The 18,059-nt window shown below is 37.6% G+C and overlaps 1 protein-coding gene across 1 annotated transcript in view; it reads left to right on the top strand.

Moving 5' to 3' along the window:
• Positions 1-3,584: 3,584 nt before the first annotated feature.
• Positions 3,585-18,059, top strand: part of LOC149815977 (protein transport protein SEC24 C-like) — a 175,970-nt gene continuing 161,495 nt past the window's right edge. The window contains exon 1 of the mRNA XM_089988866.1: positions 3,585-4,717. Coding sequence (XP_089844992.1) covers positions 3,812-4,717 — 906 coding nt within the window. The 5' untranslated portion in view covers positions 3,585-3,811. The remainder of the gene's footprint in view (positions 4,718-18,059) is intronic.

The raw sequence follows: 18,059 nt of genomic DNA on the forward strand, positions 1-18,059 counted from the left end.
GTTAGAATGTATCATGAAAAAGGCTTTACAAGGCTATACGCCCCTCCTTTTGATCAAATCAAGAATCCAAATTCAAGAAAATTGACTTTTCAAAGTTATTCTTAATTTTCTTTAAAAATTGTTTTTTCTCAAAACATTAAGGTTTCCTTTTCATTAAAAACGATTTTCAAGGGATTTTCAAATGCTTTTCTAAATTCCAAAATCTATTTTACAAGTTCCAATAATTTCTTAATTTCAAAATTCAAAGAAATGAACTTTTCTCAAAGTCATTTGTATTTTCTCAGAACTCGATTTTCTCAAAACCTTAGGATTTCTTCAGAAATCAATTTCCTTTTCTTCACAAATGTTCTCCCAACATGGTTTACAATTTTCAAGGTGTCCTCTTTTTCCAAATATTTCTAATATTCCAAGCAAATATCATGATTTCAATCTGCATTTTCTAAAATTCATAGCGCATGCCTGATTCTTTGTGCATTTAGAAAATAGAACATCGATTTAGACAAGTTGAGCAAAGCAAAGCACCAGATTGATCCTTGGTTCGATTACTCTTGGTTACGGTGCCAGAAATAGTTGAACCTCGTACCAATGGACAAGTTTCATTCTTCAGAATTATCTTGCATTTTAAAACAGATATGAATTATTTTTAAAATCTTTTTCAAATGTCAGTTTGACTTGCAAAAGTAAAATTTTGCAATGATAAAAACGCATAAATTGTATGTCTTCCTTGGTGCAATGTCGATGCTATTTCAGTAATTGCAAACATGCGCTTCAGTTACTTTACGATGTGACATTAACATAGAAGACATAAATAAACCTGCTAATTCATGGTTATGATCACTGATTAAAGTATGAATTGCATATTTTCCATTCGGAAGTCTTCTTAACATCTTTCTTGCTGGACATCCACATCTTGAATTGGGCTTGCTCCTTGTTAGATTTTCACTTGACTTCTTCCAACCTTCCTTAGAACAAGCATGTGTCTTTCTCACCACGATACCCTATGCATTTTTTGACCAAGAGTATCTTCTAACACTGAAGCCAAGTTTTAAGGCATAATCATTGTAAAATTTATATGCAACTTTCTCATTATTAAAGTGCATTCTTTCTCCGAGAATAAAGTCAAGTGTACTATCATGTACATTCCCAGTGCCTGCACCTTTATCAAGTGTACTGTCATGATAGTCTACCTCATTATCGAATTGCATTTCTTCTGCCGGGACATTCAAGTCAAGAGTGAATCAAATGCCTGCACCCTTCTTATCATGTGCATCATTAGTGCACATGTTATCTTCTTCAAGTGCGTCATTAGTACAGTTGTTCACTTCTCCATATCTTTTCAATGATTGAGATATATCATCATCACTGCAACCAGATGATAAGCTCAACACTATTATAAGCAAGATATCAATTTACGTTAGCCAATGCATATGTTTAATATAATTTATTCAATATGTATATAACAACATATACCAATTAGTTAAGCAAGTCAAAAAAATGATTGAATGAATCACAATATAAAAGCAACAACGATTTGTTATTTGCTTATACTATGCATCAAGTTATTATTTACCATGCCAAAAAAGAAATAATTTATCGTATATGTGTGTTGACGGTAGCGATTCACGTGACAACGATTTAATTATATCTATGACGATGTGAAGCGATTTCAATAGAAATCACTAAACAAGTAGCGATTTGAAAACGTCAATCGCCACCGTAAGCGCACAACAATATATTTCTGCATGCACACGTTTTAAAATCATGCTACAAATATCTTATAAATCGATACTAGAAAAAATATAATATCCTGCAAATCGACATATATATCGCATAATATATTACAAATTGATACGACAATTCAGCATAATAGCTTACAAATCGACACTACAAAACACATAATATCTTACAAATCGATATACATATCACATAATATATTATAAATCAATACAAAAATTAGCATAATAACTTGCAAATCGCTATTAACAAATAAAAAAATACCTCGTAAATCAGTAGTATGTTACTACAATCGCGATTTGCGTTACATTGCATATACTGAGTGAATGGACAATATCGGATGGGGTAGAGGCCCTTCCTCGCATCTCTAAACGAGCATTCTTGTAAACAGGTCCCAACGTCTTACAAATAGCTTTAATTTTTCAACCGTCGAAAAGACAACATTCACCTGCAATAACAAAACAATGCCTTAATGACACTCACGATGGATTACATTCTTCAACAATAGCATGATGACATGGAAATGTACTCACGACACCTTAATGACACTTGTTGGAATGTTTGTGCGTCATTGTTTTTTCCATACTGTCTAACAAAAACAAAGAAGAAGAGAAGACTGTAAAAGGAGATGGTCGACAAATGCTCCTATGATACCCACCAATGATCGAACCAGTTGATCGATTTATAGTTATCTCCACGAGGTAAGAACAAACCCAGGAATATTTTGTAACACAAGTTAAGAATGAGAACACAACAATGTGTTGTAACACAAGCTAAAAACCAAGGCTGAAGCCTGGACTCGATACAACGACAAAGGGTGCTCCAACGGCAGCACGCGACGATAAAGGGTGCATCGTCAGAGGGACCTCCTATTACAACATATGGTGCGTGGTCAAAGAGTGATCTGCTGGCAGCATATGAGTTTACTGCTTAAGGCGAAAACGAAATGTTTGGACTTTTTGAAGAGTTAAGATCATCGTCCTTTTTCTAGATGAAAGATATTTTTGTCATTTTCTCGAATCATCGTTTCATGAAAAGAATGGCGAGAAAGGGTACTTAAGTCTTTGCAATCGCACCAGACTCTGACACTAAGTGATGCCGACACACATGGAGATACGAGCCCCATGTCCTTATATACGTGGCACTCATTCGGACCTCCGAACATGCAATGTAGCAAACCCTACTTCTTTGGGGGAGAACACACAACACCTCCCCTTTGGGAGAGGTTCTTGGAGTTCTCTTTTGACCTTTCCTCACATTAAACAATGCTATCACAATTCTCATGAGATTTCTTTGAAAAAAGCTGCCAAACATACCCTTAATTTGGATCGTGCCTGGGCCAGCAAACCAAATGTTTCCTATATGTAAACCCACATTAAAAAAAGATTACATTTGTATAAATGAGGTTTAATGAGCACATGTAGCTGAAATAACTTCAAGCTAAGCTCGAGCTCAGCTTATATATCAAGCAAACCAAGCTCGAGCTGGGCTTCACCGAACCCAGATAAACCTCTTGGCCTGTCATAGTCGCAAATATCACTGAAAATTTGAAATATCGTGAGCTTGCAGTATCCGTTATTTCCCAATTAAAATCATATTAGTTTAAAAAATAACCTGTTTTAAAAATATTACATTCTTTAATGCATTAATAACATTTTCAAAACGACATTTCAAAACTTTTATATCATTCATAGACTCGGCTATATTTTTTATTTTATTTTTATGTATTGATATTTTTTCCGGAAAATTTCTATAAAACCAGATTTGGAAAATATCGCGAGATTTTCTCTCGCCGAGAGTTTTCCGTTTAGGAGACTTGTGGACTATGTTGTGGACCCTTACTTCCCTTCGTGAGAGAGAGAGAGAACGCTCTTCGTTCCTCTTCCTTCCCTGAGAAAACGGCTCGCCTCTCTCTCTCAGATGCCCCTCAGATCTCGATCGCTATCTCTCTCTCGATTCCGAATTCGATCTCAAACAACACTCTCCGGCTTTTTCTAGGTCGGAGGATCTCCGATCCTCTGTTTTTTCCGGAAATCGGGGGGAATTTAGGCTGGAATTTCGCCGGGATCGGCCATCCATGCCGTCCTCGGCACCTAGACCGCGCTACTCCGGCGCTCCGCAGGGTCCTGGCGACTCGCTACCGGCGAACATGCAGAATCTCTACTTGACTCGCCCTAATCCTGCCGGCCTCCGTCCCGCGCCCTTTGCCCCCTCGATGCCGATCCCTCGCACGGCCCCCCTCCCGAGCGCTCCGCTTCGGGGCGTGGTGCCTCCTCCGCCGTTTGCGACGGCAAATTTAGGACCTGGACTAGCGGTGGCGCCCCCACCTGCTGCCGTCGCTCCCCCAGGGTCTAGGCAGTCGCCCTTCTCGGCCGCACCGCCCTCGAGCGGGCAGGCGGTGACGAGTAACGGGCCGCTGGCGTTTGTGCCTCCTGGATCTCGTTTTCCTGCGCCTGTGCAGGGTCCTCCGCCAGGCGGGCCGCTGCCTGGCTCTGTGCGAGTGCTACCGCCCGGCATGCGCCCGGTGGCTGAAAGTCAGAGCGTCCCAGGCGTTCAACCGCCATCACAATCCCATCGGGCGCCGTTTTTGGTTGGCAGCCAAGGGTTGCCCGGTCCGACGATGCAACCGCCTCCTGCACCGTTCATGGGTACCAGTCAAGGCGTGACAGGCATGCCTTCGGGTGCGCCGCTGACGCAGCCACCCCCAGCACCGTTCTTGGGCGCTAGTCAAGGCCCCACCAGCGCAGCGTCAGGTTCCCTTCCGATGCATCCGATTCCACCGCCGTTCTTGGGTGCTGGTCAGAGCGTGCCCCCGCAGATGCAGCCACCTCCGTCACCATTCTTGGGTAGTAGCAGCCAACGCATGCCTCCGCCTCCTTCACCATTCATGAGTGTTGGTCAACGTGTGCCCCCGCCATTACCGCCTACAGCCTCACCGTACGGCTCCCAGCCATGGCCGACTCAGCTGTCTCAGACCTCACAAGTAAGTAAATTGATATATAAAATGTTTATAGGATTCATTTGATTTTGTTCATGAATCTTGTTGCATTTTAGGAAGGAAGTGGTCGTTTGAATTACTCTAGGATTAACTAGAATTTCCCCCTTTTTCATCTATATAGGATCGATTGGATTTTAGAGATTTCTATCAATCCGACTAACTAAATTATCAGTGTTTAGAGTGTATAACTCTAGAAACACTTATGATGAATAAGCGCTTGAGGGTGTAGCTTATGTTGGTATCTACTTTTGATTGGTTTGCGTTTGGATTTATATGTGTGGGGAGTATTCTTGCTTGAATTATTTTGTGCTTACGTATAAACAGTTACTGGCAAATAGATCCATATACAACAATCCTGAAAGACAAGGGCAAGCTAAGCATGCTAGTCTTAATTCATTTTAACATTTTATTGTTCAACTAATGAAACATATTACTTAGAGGTTGAAATATCTATAAGGTAATTCATCATCATCACCATCAAGCCTTATCCCAACTAGATGGGTTCTGCTTTGTGAGTCTTGTTTCTCCATTCGTTCCTATCTAGAGATACAACTTCGGGTATCTTACAGTTCTTTGTATTACCTCTCACTACCTCCTTCAAAGTCTTTAAAGTCTTCCTTGCTTTGTACTCTTTCCATTTGCATTGTGTTGACCTTTCTCATTTGTGCTGTAATAGGTATTCACCGTATTTGTACAACATGCCAAAACCATCTTAAACAAGCATCCATCTTAATGTACACATTTTCATGACATCCACTTTATTTTCTTATCGCCTCTTAGTTAACCAACATTCAACACTATACAACAATGTCAATAAAATAGCAGTCTTGTAGAAATGCCCTTTTAGTTATACACACACTTTTTTATCATATAACGCATCACTAGTTTGCGTCCACTTGATCTATCCAGCACCAACCCTACTAGTGATATCACCTTCAAATACACCATCTTGTTGTATCATAGATCCTAAATATTGAATCTTATGACACTGTTGGATTTTATAACATCTCTTTCACTAGCTTCTATACCAAAGTTGCATTGCATAACCTTTTTTTGTTCTACTACTACTTAAACATATTTCTCTAATGTTTAGTTATACACTGCCGGTCCCAAGCCCGGATAAAGGAGGAGGGTTGCGGTAGGCCTGTGACAGCCAACATAAAAACTTAGTCATACCCTATGAATATGAACCAATATGAGAATTTCGTTGGGGCGTTCCCTACTGAGCGACGCGCTGTACTCTATAGGCCCGGAGGCAATGATAAATGGGCAAGGGTTGCTAGGTCTTCGCTCGGAAGTGACGCGTCACACCGGCGCCCGGGTGTGGTGTCAAATAGGCAAGGGTTCCCTCACTTTGTTGGACAGGTGGGGGTAAAAAAGTTAGTCCAAGACCAAAAAATTAGGTTAGCCACTTGGAACATAGGATCTTTAACTGGTAAGTTGGTAGAGTTAGTAGATGTTATGTGTAGGAGAAAGATTGATATTTTATGTCTACAAGAGACCAAATGGGTAGGTGAGAAAGCAAAAGTGATAAAACCTTGGGGATATAAGATTTGGTATACAGGAATAAATAGGAATAGGAATGGAGTAGGGATTGTTATGAGTCATGAGTTTATAGATAATGTAGTTGAGGTTCGTAGGAAGGGTGATAGGATTTTACTTATTAAATTAGTATTAAGTTCAGATATTATTAATATTATTAGTGTTTATGCACCTCAAGTAGGTTTAGATGATTCCATTAAGCGGCAATTTTGAGAACATTTAGATGGAGTAGTACAAGGGATATCTTATGGAGAAAGGCTTTTCATCAACTGTGACCTTAATGGGCATTAGTAGGGATGGATTTGAGAGTATCCATGGAGGCTATGGTATAGGAGAAAGAAACGAAAGTGGAGAAAGGATTTTAGATTTTGGTTTGTCCTATGATATGATCTTAGCAAACACTTGGTTTAGGAAGAGGGAGTCTCACCTAGTAACATTTAAAAGTGGGGTTAATACGAGTCAGATAGATTTTTCCTACTTAGAAAGAGAGATAGGGGTTGTTGCATCGATTGTAAGGTTATACCGGGAGAAAGTGTAGCTACACAACATAGAGTCTTAATTTTAGATCTTAGAATTAGACAATGCCGCAAAAGGGATAAACATAGGATAGATCCTAGAATTAAATGGTGGGCACTGAAAGGAGCTAAACAAAGAATGTTTGTAGAATAGGTAGTTAAGGAAGCTGATTGGTGTTTCGAGGAGGATTCAGAATCAATGTGGAATAAGATAACGGGTGGTATGAGAAAGGTGGCTAAAGAGGTATTGAGTGAGTCTAAAGGCGGTGCACCGCTAGGTAAGGATACATCGTGGTGGAATGAGAATGTCAAATTAGCTATTAAGGTTAAAAAAGAGTGTTATAGAAATCTAAGTAAGAGTCGTGATAATGAGAATTTGGAGAAGTATATGATAGCAAAGAAGGAAGCTAAAAAAGTAGTTCGGAACGCGAGGGATAAGGTATATAAAGAGGTTTATGACAAGTTGGATACCAAAGAGGGCGAGAAGGATATTTATAGGCTTGCAAAGATGAGAGATAGGAAATCGAGGGATCTGAGTATGGTTAGATGTATCAAAGATGAAACACAAAGGGTTTTAGTCAAAGATGAGGATATTAAGGAGAGATGGAAAGATTATTTTGATAAGCTATTTATTGAAAATTATGCTCAAGATCTTGGATACTTCTCCATTCCTTTTCATGAGATGAATCGTGACTTCTTGCGCAAGATTCAAAAGAAAGAAATTGCAAAGGCTTTGAAGAAAATGAAATCAAGAAGGGCAGTTGGCCCAAATGGTATACCTATTGAGGCTTGGAAGTGCTTGGGAGAGAAATGTTTAGAATGGTTGATAAATCTTTTTAACAAGATTTGGCGGACAAATAAGATGCCTAATGAATGGAGGAAGAGTACTTTGGTGCCTCTATATAAGAATAAGGGTGATATACAAGATTGCACAAACTATCGTGGTATAAAACTCATGAGTCATACTATGAAACTTTGGGAGAGGGTGATTGAGTCTAGGTTGAGGAAGGTTGTCATGATATCGGAGAATCAATTTGGTTTTATGCCTGGAAGATCAACTATGGAAGCTATACATCTTCTTAAACAACTTATTGAGAGAAATAGAGAGAGGAACAAAGATTTGCATATGGTTTTTATTGATTTGGAGAAGGCATACGATAGAGTACCTAGGGACCTTCTCTGGTGGACAATGATGAAGAAAGGTGTTTCTCTCAAGTACATTAGTATAATTAAGGATATGTATGAAGGAGTAGTAACCAATGTCCGCACTTGTGGAGGGGTGACAACCAATTTTCCTATAATGGTTGGGTTACATCAAGGATCTGCTTTAAGCCCTTTCCTATTTGATATAGTGATGGATGAGCTTACGAGATCAATTCAAGAAAATGTGCCGTGGTGTATGTTGTTTGCTGATGATATTGTTTTGATTGATGAGTCTAGAGCTGGGGTTAATGCTAAGTTAGAATTATGGAGACAGACATTGGAAGCAAGAGGTTTTAAGTTGAGTAAGAGTAAAACAAAATATATGGAATGTCAGTTTAGTAAGTAACGAAGTAGTGATGGGAGTGTAGTGAAGCTTGGTGAGCAAGAAATACCGGTGGATGATTGTTTTAAATATTTGGGATCTATCATTCAAAAGTATGGAGAAATTGATGGAGATGTAAATCATAGGATAAAGGTTGGGTGGATGAAATGGAAAAGTGCAACTGGAGTGTTGTGCGATCGTAGAATACCATTGCGGTTGAAGGGAAAGTTTTATAGGACGACTATTAGGCCCGCTTTACTATATGGTACGGAATGTTGGGCTGCCAAGAGACATCATATTCAAAAAATGAGTGTAGCTCAGATGCGTATGCTGAGATGGATCTGTGGAAATACAATAAAAGATAAGATTCGGAACGAGGAGATACGTAAGAAGGTAGGCGTTGCACCCATTGAAAATAAGATGAGAGAGAATCGTTTACGGTGGTTTGGACATATTCGGCGAAGGCCTAATGATGCTCCAGTTAGAAGGATGGAGAAATGGGAAAATATATTAGTTAAAAGAGGTCGATCTAGGCCTAGGAAGACATGGATGGAGGTGATAGGAAAGGATATGAATGCTTTGAACCTCACCGAGGACATGGCATTGGATAGAAATGATTGGAGGAAAAAGATTCATGTGGAATACCCCGAAGGATTTTCTTTTTTGGTTCATATCGCCGACTCCAATTGTTTTGGGATGAAGGCGTAGTTGTTGTTGTTGTTGTAATCCTAAAAAATTATCGTATCATCCGTAATGATCATGCACTAGGGGAACTCCATAAAAAATGGTACTTCATCTATAACTAATTCCAAAAGACGCGAGCTTAAACCGAATCTCTTTTTTAACCCAACCTTAAGATATAACACCCTGATCTCTCTGAACGTAGTCTTGACAATCATTACGGTTCCCTCATACATATCTTGCATGATCTCAATATTGCTACATGTGTTTCCTTTTTTTAGTACTGACCAAATTAGTTTTCATGAAACTCTATTATAACTCTTTCTAAATCTATAAATACGTTGTGCAAGTTTCGTCCCTTCTCTAAATTGATTCTCTGATACATATGCTTCTCTTGTCAAGTTGCTTTATTATTCTCTCTCAAAGCTTCATAGTGCGACTTATAAGCTTAATAATCGTATAATTCGAGCAATTTTAAATATCATCTTTGTTTTTGTATGCACCAAAGTATTCTTTCTCCACTCATTTGGCATTTTTGTTTGTGGATAAATATTATGAAATAGTTTTGTTAACAATTTCATACCAATCTTCATGACATCCAAAATTCAAGAGGCATATTATCTATAATGAACACTTTGTTTTTCTTCATCTTCTCTATCACTATTTCTACCTCGCTAATTTTGTCAATCATTCCTTTGTTAGGTTAGCTTTCATAGTCTATTTCATTTTTCCATTTTTCATTAGCAAGTGAGAAATATTTTCTCCATCTCTCTTTAATTTGATCATCCTTATTCAAAACTTTTTTATCTTCGTTATTGACACTCTTATCTGGTTCATATCTCTAGTTTTTATCTCCCTACTATTAGCCAACTTGTGTACATCTTCTAGACCTTTTGTATTAATCTTCCATAATTTCATTATTTGCATCATATTTAGCCTTATGACATGAAAAAAAGGAAGCTTTCAAAATGGATTGAAAGTTGAAACCACTTAAACATGGTTTAACAAGAAAACATACTTTGCATGCATTGTTGATGTGCTTGGTAACTTGGTAAGGCAACAGTTGTGTCCATACCAGAGTTACCGGAAGCGCCCCTACAGTAGGGGAAGCACGCTTCCTCGATACGCGTTTCGGAAGCGCGAAACGTCGTGCTTCCGAAATGCGTGGGGAAGTGTCCCCTTTTTTTGGGAAGCACGCTTTCCATAAATGAGAAGCATGTTTCCCTTTTATGGGAAACGCGCTTCCCATTTATGGGAAGCGCACTTCCCCCACGCTTCCCTCTTTTTCCCATTTTATTTTTTTTCTTCTTTTTTCGCTTCACCCTCACTTCCTAGGTCGCTTTCGGTTCGCTTCCTAGGTCGCTTCCGGTTTGCTTCCTAGGTCGCTTGTGAGACGGTTCGTGATTTGCTTCTAAGTAGTCCCACGTTTCCCGCTTCCTAAATTTTTAAAAGTGCCTCGCTTCCCTCTCCCGCTTCCCGTATCGCTTCTCGCTCCCGCTTCCTCGACTGACAACCATGGTCCACGCAATGTTTGAAATGAGCTGTTTCAATGTTGTCAGTATCGTTGCGAATCAACAATTTGTATGGTATGAGTAGAAAATCGATACAAAACTGACCTGAACTGGCTAATTTTAAAATAAATCTGAAAAATGGTTAAACTTAGTTTTTTTTTAATATTTTTTGACAGGTGTCTTTCTTTGGTTAAAATTTGGCTGATTCAAAATGATTCAGGGTTGGAGATAATTCTTACAACATTTAGCTGTTGTTTGATGATAATTTGATAAGACAAGGAGAGTGGTGGTACTGGTTTCTATCACGTGTAGGTTTCTTTTTCTATGATTGTTTTCTCTCCCATAGATCTGGCTTCAGCAGGTTTTTGGCTGTTTGTGCTGTGGTCACTATCACACTTGCATGTTCAAACCAGGGGCTTCAGCTCAAGCTGAGTCAAGCTGTACAAAATGTATTCAAAAGTATACTTTTGCATCTGTTTTTGTTAGAATCAAGGGGGGGGGGCATGGAAATTGAAGCATGTGCTAGCCAAAGGAAACGGATCTACTAGTTAAGTTGGCATGGAAGATATGCAATTGTTTACTTTTATACACAATTTTTTTTACTACTATCTTGTTCATGGTTAATTGAGTCAAGCAGGGGGTTGCTTCATCTCAGATTGTTTTTATAATTGAGTTTGGAAAGCAAACTTGGGCACAACAGAGCCTATTTTCTCAAATTCAAGCGAGCTTTTCATGTTCTACTGCTGGATCACTAGTGGCTTAGCATGTGTTTCTACCACCACTCTGAAGCAGTTTGGAGTTGGACAGTTATGGTAGTTCATGGAATTGAAGAAATCATGCTTCCATATCGTTAATTGTCTCTGTTAATTTTGGTTGGATCCACATAATATTCTTTGTTCATTAATTTTCTGAGGATCTTCTATGTTACGGGATGAGAATTAGTTTGCCAATTGCTTTCTTCATCACTAAGTTGAATTCTTGATTGGTGAGATATCATTGCTCACTTTTTGGATGTGGAGGTCAGGAATTTTGATGGACCTACTCAATGTGATGTAACATTCTGGATTACTATAATTAGTTCACCGTGGCACTAGAAAAAAAAGTTCCTAAGGGAGCTTTCACAGTCAAATCCTGTAACAATGGGTGGTTGAAGCCAAAGGTGGCCCATACCTACAAAAAGGTGATCTTTGATTTGTGAATGATTCCTGTGTCTTGGCACTAGAAAAAAGTTCCTAAGGGAGTTTCACAGTCAGATCCTGTAACCATGGTTGGTTGAAGCCAAAGGTGGTCCATACCTACTAAAAGGTGATCTTTGATTTGTGAATGATTCCTCTGCCTAGGAGCGTGGGATCTCTTCTTAACTGGTATTTAAGAATGAATTGCTAGTAAAGTGTGGTCTAAAAAAAGTTGTGCTTGTTATGAGTGGAGGCAGTTGGTTAGAAATTTGTTTAGCAGTTCATGTGCCTTAGATACTTGTACGCGATGGGTTTTGCAAAGAAACTAAGCAGATGAGAAAAGATGACTTCACAGGCAGATCTTGAATGTGGATTGGATGCTAAGGTGAGACCGTGAGGGAAGGACAAAAATATGTTGATGGTGGATAAAATAAACATCATATTTTGGCAATGAGGTGATGCCAATTTATTACATGCAAAGGGCTGTTTGCCCATATCATGGCCTATCATGTGCAACTTGAGTTCATTTGCTTGCCACAACCTTGTATTTAAAAGTTATTGATTCAGTTATACTCTTTCATTCCAAAGATCAAAATATTCTTCAAATCCATGCAACACCTGATATTTGTCTTCACTAGTTATTTTCCATAGCCTTCAACAGCTGAATATCAACTAGTGGTTGTTGTCTGTCAAGTTATTTCGTGCTTTTTTCCCATATCAACTAATCACCACTACTGAGCCTCTGTATGTATTCATTTATTGGATCATGTGCGAAGACAAAAATGTTTAATGTTTTAACATGCATCAGGATTATGAGAATCAAATACTAGAGCACCTGCCATGCCACAATACTTGTTTGTCCCTTCAATCTGTGATCTTACTATTGCTTGTAGAGAAGCTGCTTAGCAGCTTTTTCTTTCTCTATTTCTTTTTCTTTTGAACCAAAAAATACAAAACTTCATAAATTTATAAGAGGGGAAAGAAACACAAGAACAAGAAAGCTTTGATGGCATGCAGTCACTGAAAAGAGAAGTCAAATCATATGTTTCAAGTGACATCTAAAGATTTGAATGCTTTTTCATCTTTTTGATAGTAAATTGCATGTACGTTTGCAATAAGGCTGGGATGCCATAATCACTTTGAAGTTTAAGCAAATTGATGTCAACTACCATTTCATTTGAGACAAGGTAAAGGCTAAACATACCAACTGAATTCATTGGACCAGAAGTGCAAATGGATAGTTGCTTTCTTAAAAGGGCTAGTCCAGAGAAAGCATTGACATCTTGGAAGCAAAGTCTACACAAGCATACACGATTTGAGGAAGGGTTAGATATCTTTTTATAATGCACACACATGCACACGTGTGTGCATGTGTGGCATATATATATGCTGATTATTGCTGCACGCTCCAGGCATGCCAGGAATATTATTCCAGTGCAATTATCATATATATAGGGAATTTTTTTATCATTTGTATGTATAAACAACTTAGCAAGTCATTATTTTACTATGTAATTGGATTGCTTCATATTAATTCACTTATTTAATTGGATTTCTTCATATTATTTACTTCTTAGTCTTTAGTTACCTAAAATATAGTCCATAATGAAGAACACGAAGCTTAATTTTGAGAAATAGCAGCCATTTCTAAAATTGTTTATGGGTTTCTATCTCCTTCACTTGTGTGATTTAAACATAATTGTTTATAGAGACTTGTCCATTCCTTTTCATGAGATGAATCGTGACTTCATGCACAAGATTCAAAAGAAAGAAATTCCAGAGGCTTTGAAGAAAATGAAATCAAGAAGGGCAGTTGGCCTAGATGGTATACTTATCGAGGCTTGGAAATGCTTGGGAGAGAAAGATTTAGAATGATTGACAAATTTTTTTAACAAGATTTGGCGGACAAATAAGATGCCTAATGAGTGGAGGAAGAGTACTTTGGTGCCTCTATATAAGAATAAGGGTGATATACAAGATTGCACAAACTATCGTGGTATAAAACTCATGAGTCATACTATGAAACTTTGGGAGAGGGTGATTGAGTCTAGGTTGAGGAAGATTGTCATGATATCGGAGAATCAATTTGGTTTTATGCCTGGAAGATCAACTATGAAAGTTATACATCTTCTTAGACAACTTATTGAGAGAAATAGAGAGAGGAACAAAGATTTGCATATGGTTTTTATTGATTTGGAGAAAGTATATGATAAAGTACCTAGGAACGTTCTCTGATGGACAATGATGATGAAAGGTGTTTCTCAAGTACATTAGTATAATTAAGGATATGTATGAAGGAGTAGTAACCAATGTTCGCACTTGTGGAGGGGTGACAACCAATTTTCCTATAACGGTTGGGTTACATCAAGGATCTGCTTTAAGCCCTTTCCTATTTGATATAGTGATGGATGAGCTTACAAGATCAATTCAAGAAAATGTGCCGTGGTGTATGTTGTTTGCTGATGATATTGTTTTGATTGATGAGTCTAGAGCTGGGGTTAATGCTAAGTTAGAATTATGGAGACAGACATTGGAAGCAAGAGGTTTTAAGTTGAGTAAGAGTAAAACAAAATATATGGAATGTCAGTTTAGTAAGCAACGAAGTAGTGATGGGAGTGTAGTGAAGCTTGGTGAGCAAGAAATACCGGTGGATGATTGTTTTAAATATTTGGGATCTATCATTCAAAAGTATGGAGAAATTGATGGAGATGTAAATCATAGGATAAAGGTTGGGTGGATGAAATGGAAAAGTGCAACTGGAGTGTTGTGCGATCGTAGAATACCATTGCGGTTGAAGGGAAAGTTTTATAGGACGACTATTAGGCCCGCTTTACTATATGGTACGGAATGTTGGGCTGCCAAGAGACATCATATTCAAAAAATGAGTGTAGCTGAGATGCGTATGCTTAGATGGATGTGTGGAAATACAATAAAAGATAAGATTCAGAACGAGGAGATACGTAAGAAGGTAGGCGTTGCACCCATTGAAAATAAGATGAGAGAGAATCATTTACGGTGGTTTGGACATATTCGGCGAAGGCCTAATGATGCTCCAGTTAGAAGGATGGAGAAATGGAAAAATATATTAGTTAAAAGAGGTCGGGGTAGGCCTGGGAAGACTTGGATGGAGATGATAGGAAATGATATGAAGGCTTTGAACCTCATCGAGGACATGGCATTGGATAAAAATGATTGGAGGAGAAGGATTCATGTGGAAGACCCAGAATGATTTTCTTTGTTGGTTCATATCGCCGACCCCAATTATTTTGGGATGAAGGCATAGTCGTTGTTGTTGTTGTTGCTGTTGTCTCTCTCTCTCTTTCTTTATATATATATATAAAACCAGGTTGACTCAACCGTGACACTTCATTTGCACTAAACCATTTGCCCAAATGTCTCAATCAGTGTTATCAAAAATGCGCCTTGAGGTGCAAAAGGCACGCCTCTTCTTGAGGCGCGGCCCTCTGTGCCTCAAGGCGCAAGTCTGAGGCACAAATTTTTTTTTTACAACAAGACTTCTGAGACATAATCAAAAACATTTTTGTAGGTTATCTCATATATTTTTCATTTATTTCAGTTATGTAATAAGTTTCTTAGTATATTACTATATTTTAACTTTTGTTGGTTAATCTCGTATATTTTTCAGTTATTTCAGTCATGTAATTAGTTTCTTAATATATTTTAACTTTTGTTGGTTAATCTCATATATTTTTCAGTTATGTAATTAATTTTTTAGTTACTTTTATATGTTAATCTCATATTTTTAGAATAATCTCATATATTTTAACTTTTGTAGGTTAATCTCATATATTTTTCAGTTATGTAATCAATTTCTTAGTATATTTTAACTTTTGTTGGTTAATCTCATATATTTTCCAGTTATGTAATCAGTTTTAGTTACTTTTATATGTTAATCTCATATTTTTTAGAATAATCTCAGATATTTTAACTTTTGTAGGTTAATCTCATATATTTTCCAGTTTCATAGTATATTTTAACTTTTGTTGGTTAATCTCATATATTTTCCAGTTATGTAATCAGTTTTTTAGTTACTTTTATATGTTAATCTCATATTTTTTAGAATAATCTCATATATTTTAATTTTTGTTGGTTAATCTCATATATTTTTCAGTTATGTAAACGGTTTCTTAGTATATTTTTTCTTTTATTGGTTAATCTCATATATTTTCCATTTATGTAGTCATTTTTTAGTTATTTTTTTATGTTAATCTCATATTTTTTAGAATAATCTTATATCGTTTAACTTTTATAGGGTAATCTCATATATTTTCCAGTTATTTCAGTTATGTAATAAGTTTCTTAGTATATTTTAACGTTTTTGGTTAATCTCATATATTTTTCAATTATATAATCAGTTTTTAGTTACTTTTATATGTTAATCTCATATTTTTTAGTACTTATTTAAGATTTTCTATTTCTTATTGGTTGTTATTTCATCAATAAAGCATTTCTTTATTTATTTGTATTTTTAGATATTTTTTTGTAAATTTTTTAAAGGTTTCAAAAAAAATTTGAGGCTTACGCCTCGCCTCGATTTTTGGTGGAGCGCCTCGCTACGCCTCAACGCTTTTCACAACACTGGTCTCAATAAATATTCTAAACAACCCAACAATTGGAGCTCTTTTGAACTGGGGCATCTTTTGAATGGAAGCGTTTACCTGAACAGTTCAAAACATGAAATTAATGTTCTGGTTTCTAAAACACTACCATATAGGTAGGACTGCAAAAGAAGTTGAGCTGCTTGGAAAAAAGCTCGAGCTTGGTTTGTTTGTCAATCATGCCAAGATTGAGATTGTGCTTAAGCTCATTAAGGCTTGGTAATACTCATTTTTTTTTTCTGTTTTAGTAAATGGTATTCATACACTGCCGCCTGTGTATAACTGTTTAGTTATACACTGTCGGTCTCAAGCCTGGATAAAGGAGGAGGGTTGCGGTAGGCCAGTGACAGCCAACATAGTCATACCCTATGAATATGAACCAGTATGAGAATTTCGTTGGGGCGTTTCCTACTAAGTGACGCGCTGTACTCTATAGGCCCGTTGGCAGTGATAAATGGGCAAGGGTTGCTAGGTCGTCGCCCAGAAGCGACGCGTCACACCGGCGCCCAGGTGTGGTGTCAAATAGGCAAGGGTTCCCTCACTTTGTTGGACGGGTGGGGGTAAAGAAGTTAGTCCAAGACCATAAAATTAGGTTAGCCACTTGGAACATAGGGTCTTTAACTGGTAAGTTGGTAGAGTTAGTAGAGGTTATGTGTAGGAGAAAGATTGATATTTTGTGTCTACAAGAGAGCAAATGGGTAGGTGAGAAAGCAAAAGTGATAGAACCTTGGGGATATAAGATTTGGTATACAGGAATAAATAGGAATAGGAATGGAGTAGGGATTGTTACGAGTCGTGAGTTTATAGATAATGTAGTTGAGGTCCGTAGGAAGGGTTATAGGATTTTACTTATTAAATTAGTATTAGGTACACATTATTAATATTATTAGTGTTTATGCACCTCAAGTAGGTTTAGATGATTCCGTTAAGCGTCAATTTTGGGAAGATTTAGATGGAGTAGTACAAGGGATATCTTATGGAGAAAAGCTTTTCATCGGCGGTGACCTTAATGGACATGTAGGCATTAATAAGGATGGATTTGAGAGTATCCATGGGGGCTATGGTATAGGAGAAAGAAACGAAAGTGGAGAAAGGATTTTAGATTTTGGTTTGTCCTATGATATAATCTTAGCAAACACTTGGTTTAGGAAGAGGGAGTCTCACCTAGTAACATTTAAAAGTGTGGTTAATACGAGTTAGATAGATTTTTTCCTACTTAGAAAGAGAGATAGGGGTTGTTGCATCGATTGTAAGGTTAAACCAGGAGAAAGCGTAGCTACACAATATAAAGTCTTAATTTTAGATCTTAGAATTATAAAATGCCGCAAAAGGGATAGACATAGGATAGATCTTAGAATTAAGTGGTGGGCACTGAAAGGAGCTAAACAAGGAATGTTTGTAGAGCAGGTAGTTAAGAAAGGTGATTGGTGTCTCGAGGAGGATTCAGAATCAATGTGGAATAAGATAGCAGGTGGCATGAAAAAGGTGGCCAAGGAGGTATTGGGTGAGTCTAAAGGTGGTGCACCGCTAGGTAAGGATACATCATGGTGGAACGAGAATGTCAAATTAGCTATTAAGGTTAAAAGAGAGTGTTATAGAAATCTAAGTAAGAGTCGTGATAATGAGAATTTGGAGAAGTATATGATAGCAAAGAAGGAAGCTAAAAAAGTAGTTCGAAACGCGAGGGATAAGGTATATAAGGTGGTTTATGACAAGTTGGATACCAAAGAGGGCGAGAAGGATATTTATAGGCTTGCAA

This window comes from Nuphar pumila, chromosome 15 (assembly GCF_984573655.1).
Source record: "Nuphar pumila chromosome 15, dmNupPumi1.hap1.1, whole genome shotgun sequence".
Classification (NCBI taxonomy): domain Eukaryota; kingdom Viridiplantae; phylum Streptophyta; class Magnoliopsida; order Nymphaeales; family Nymphaeaceae; genus Nuphar; species Nuphar pumila.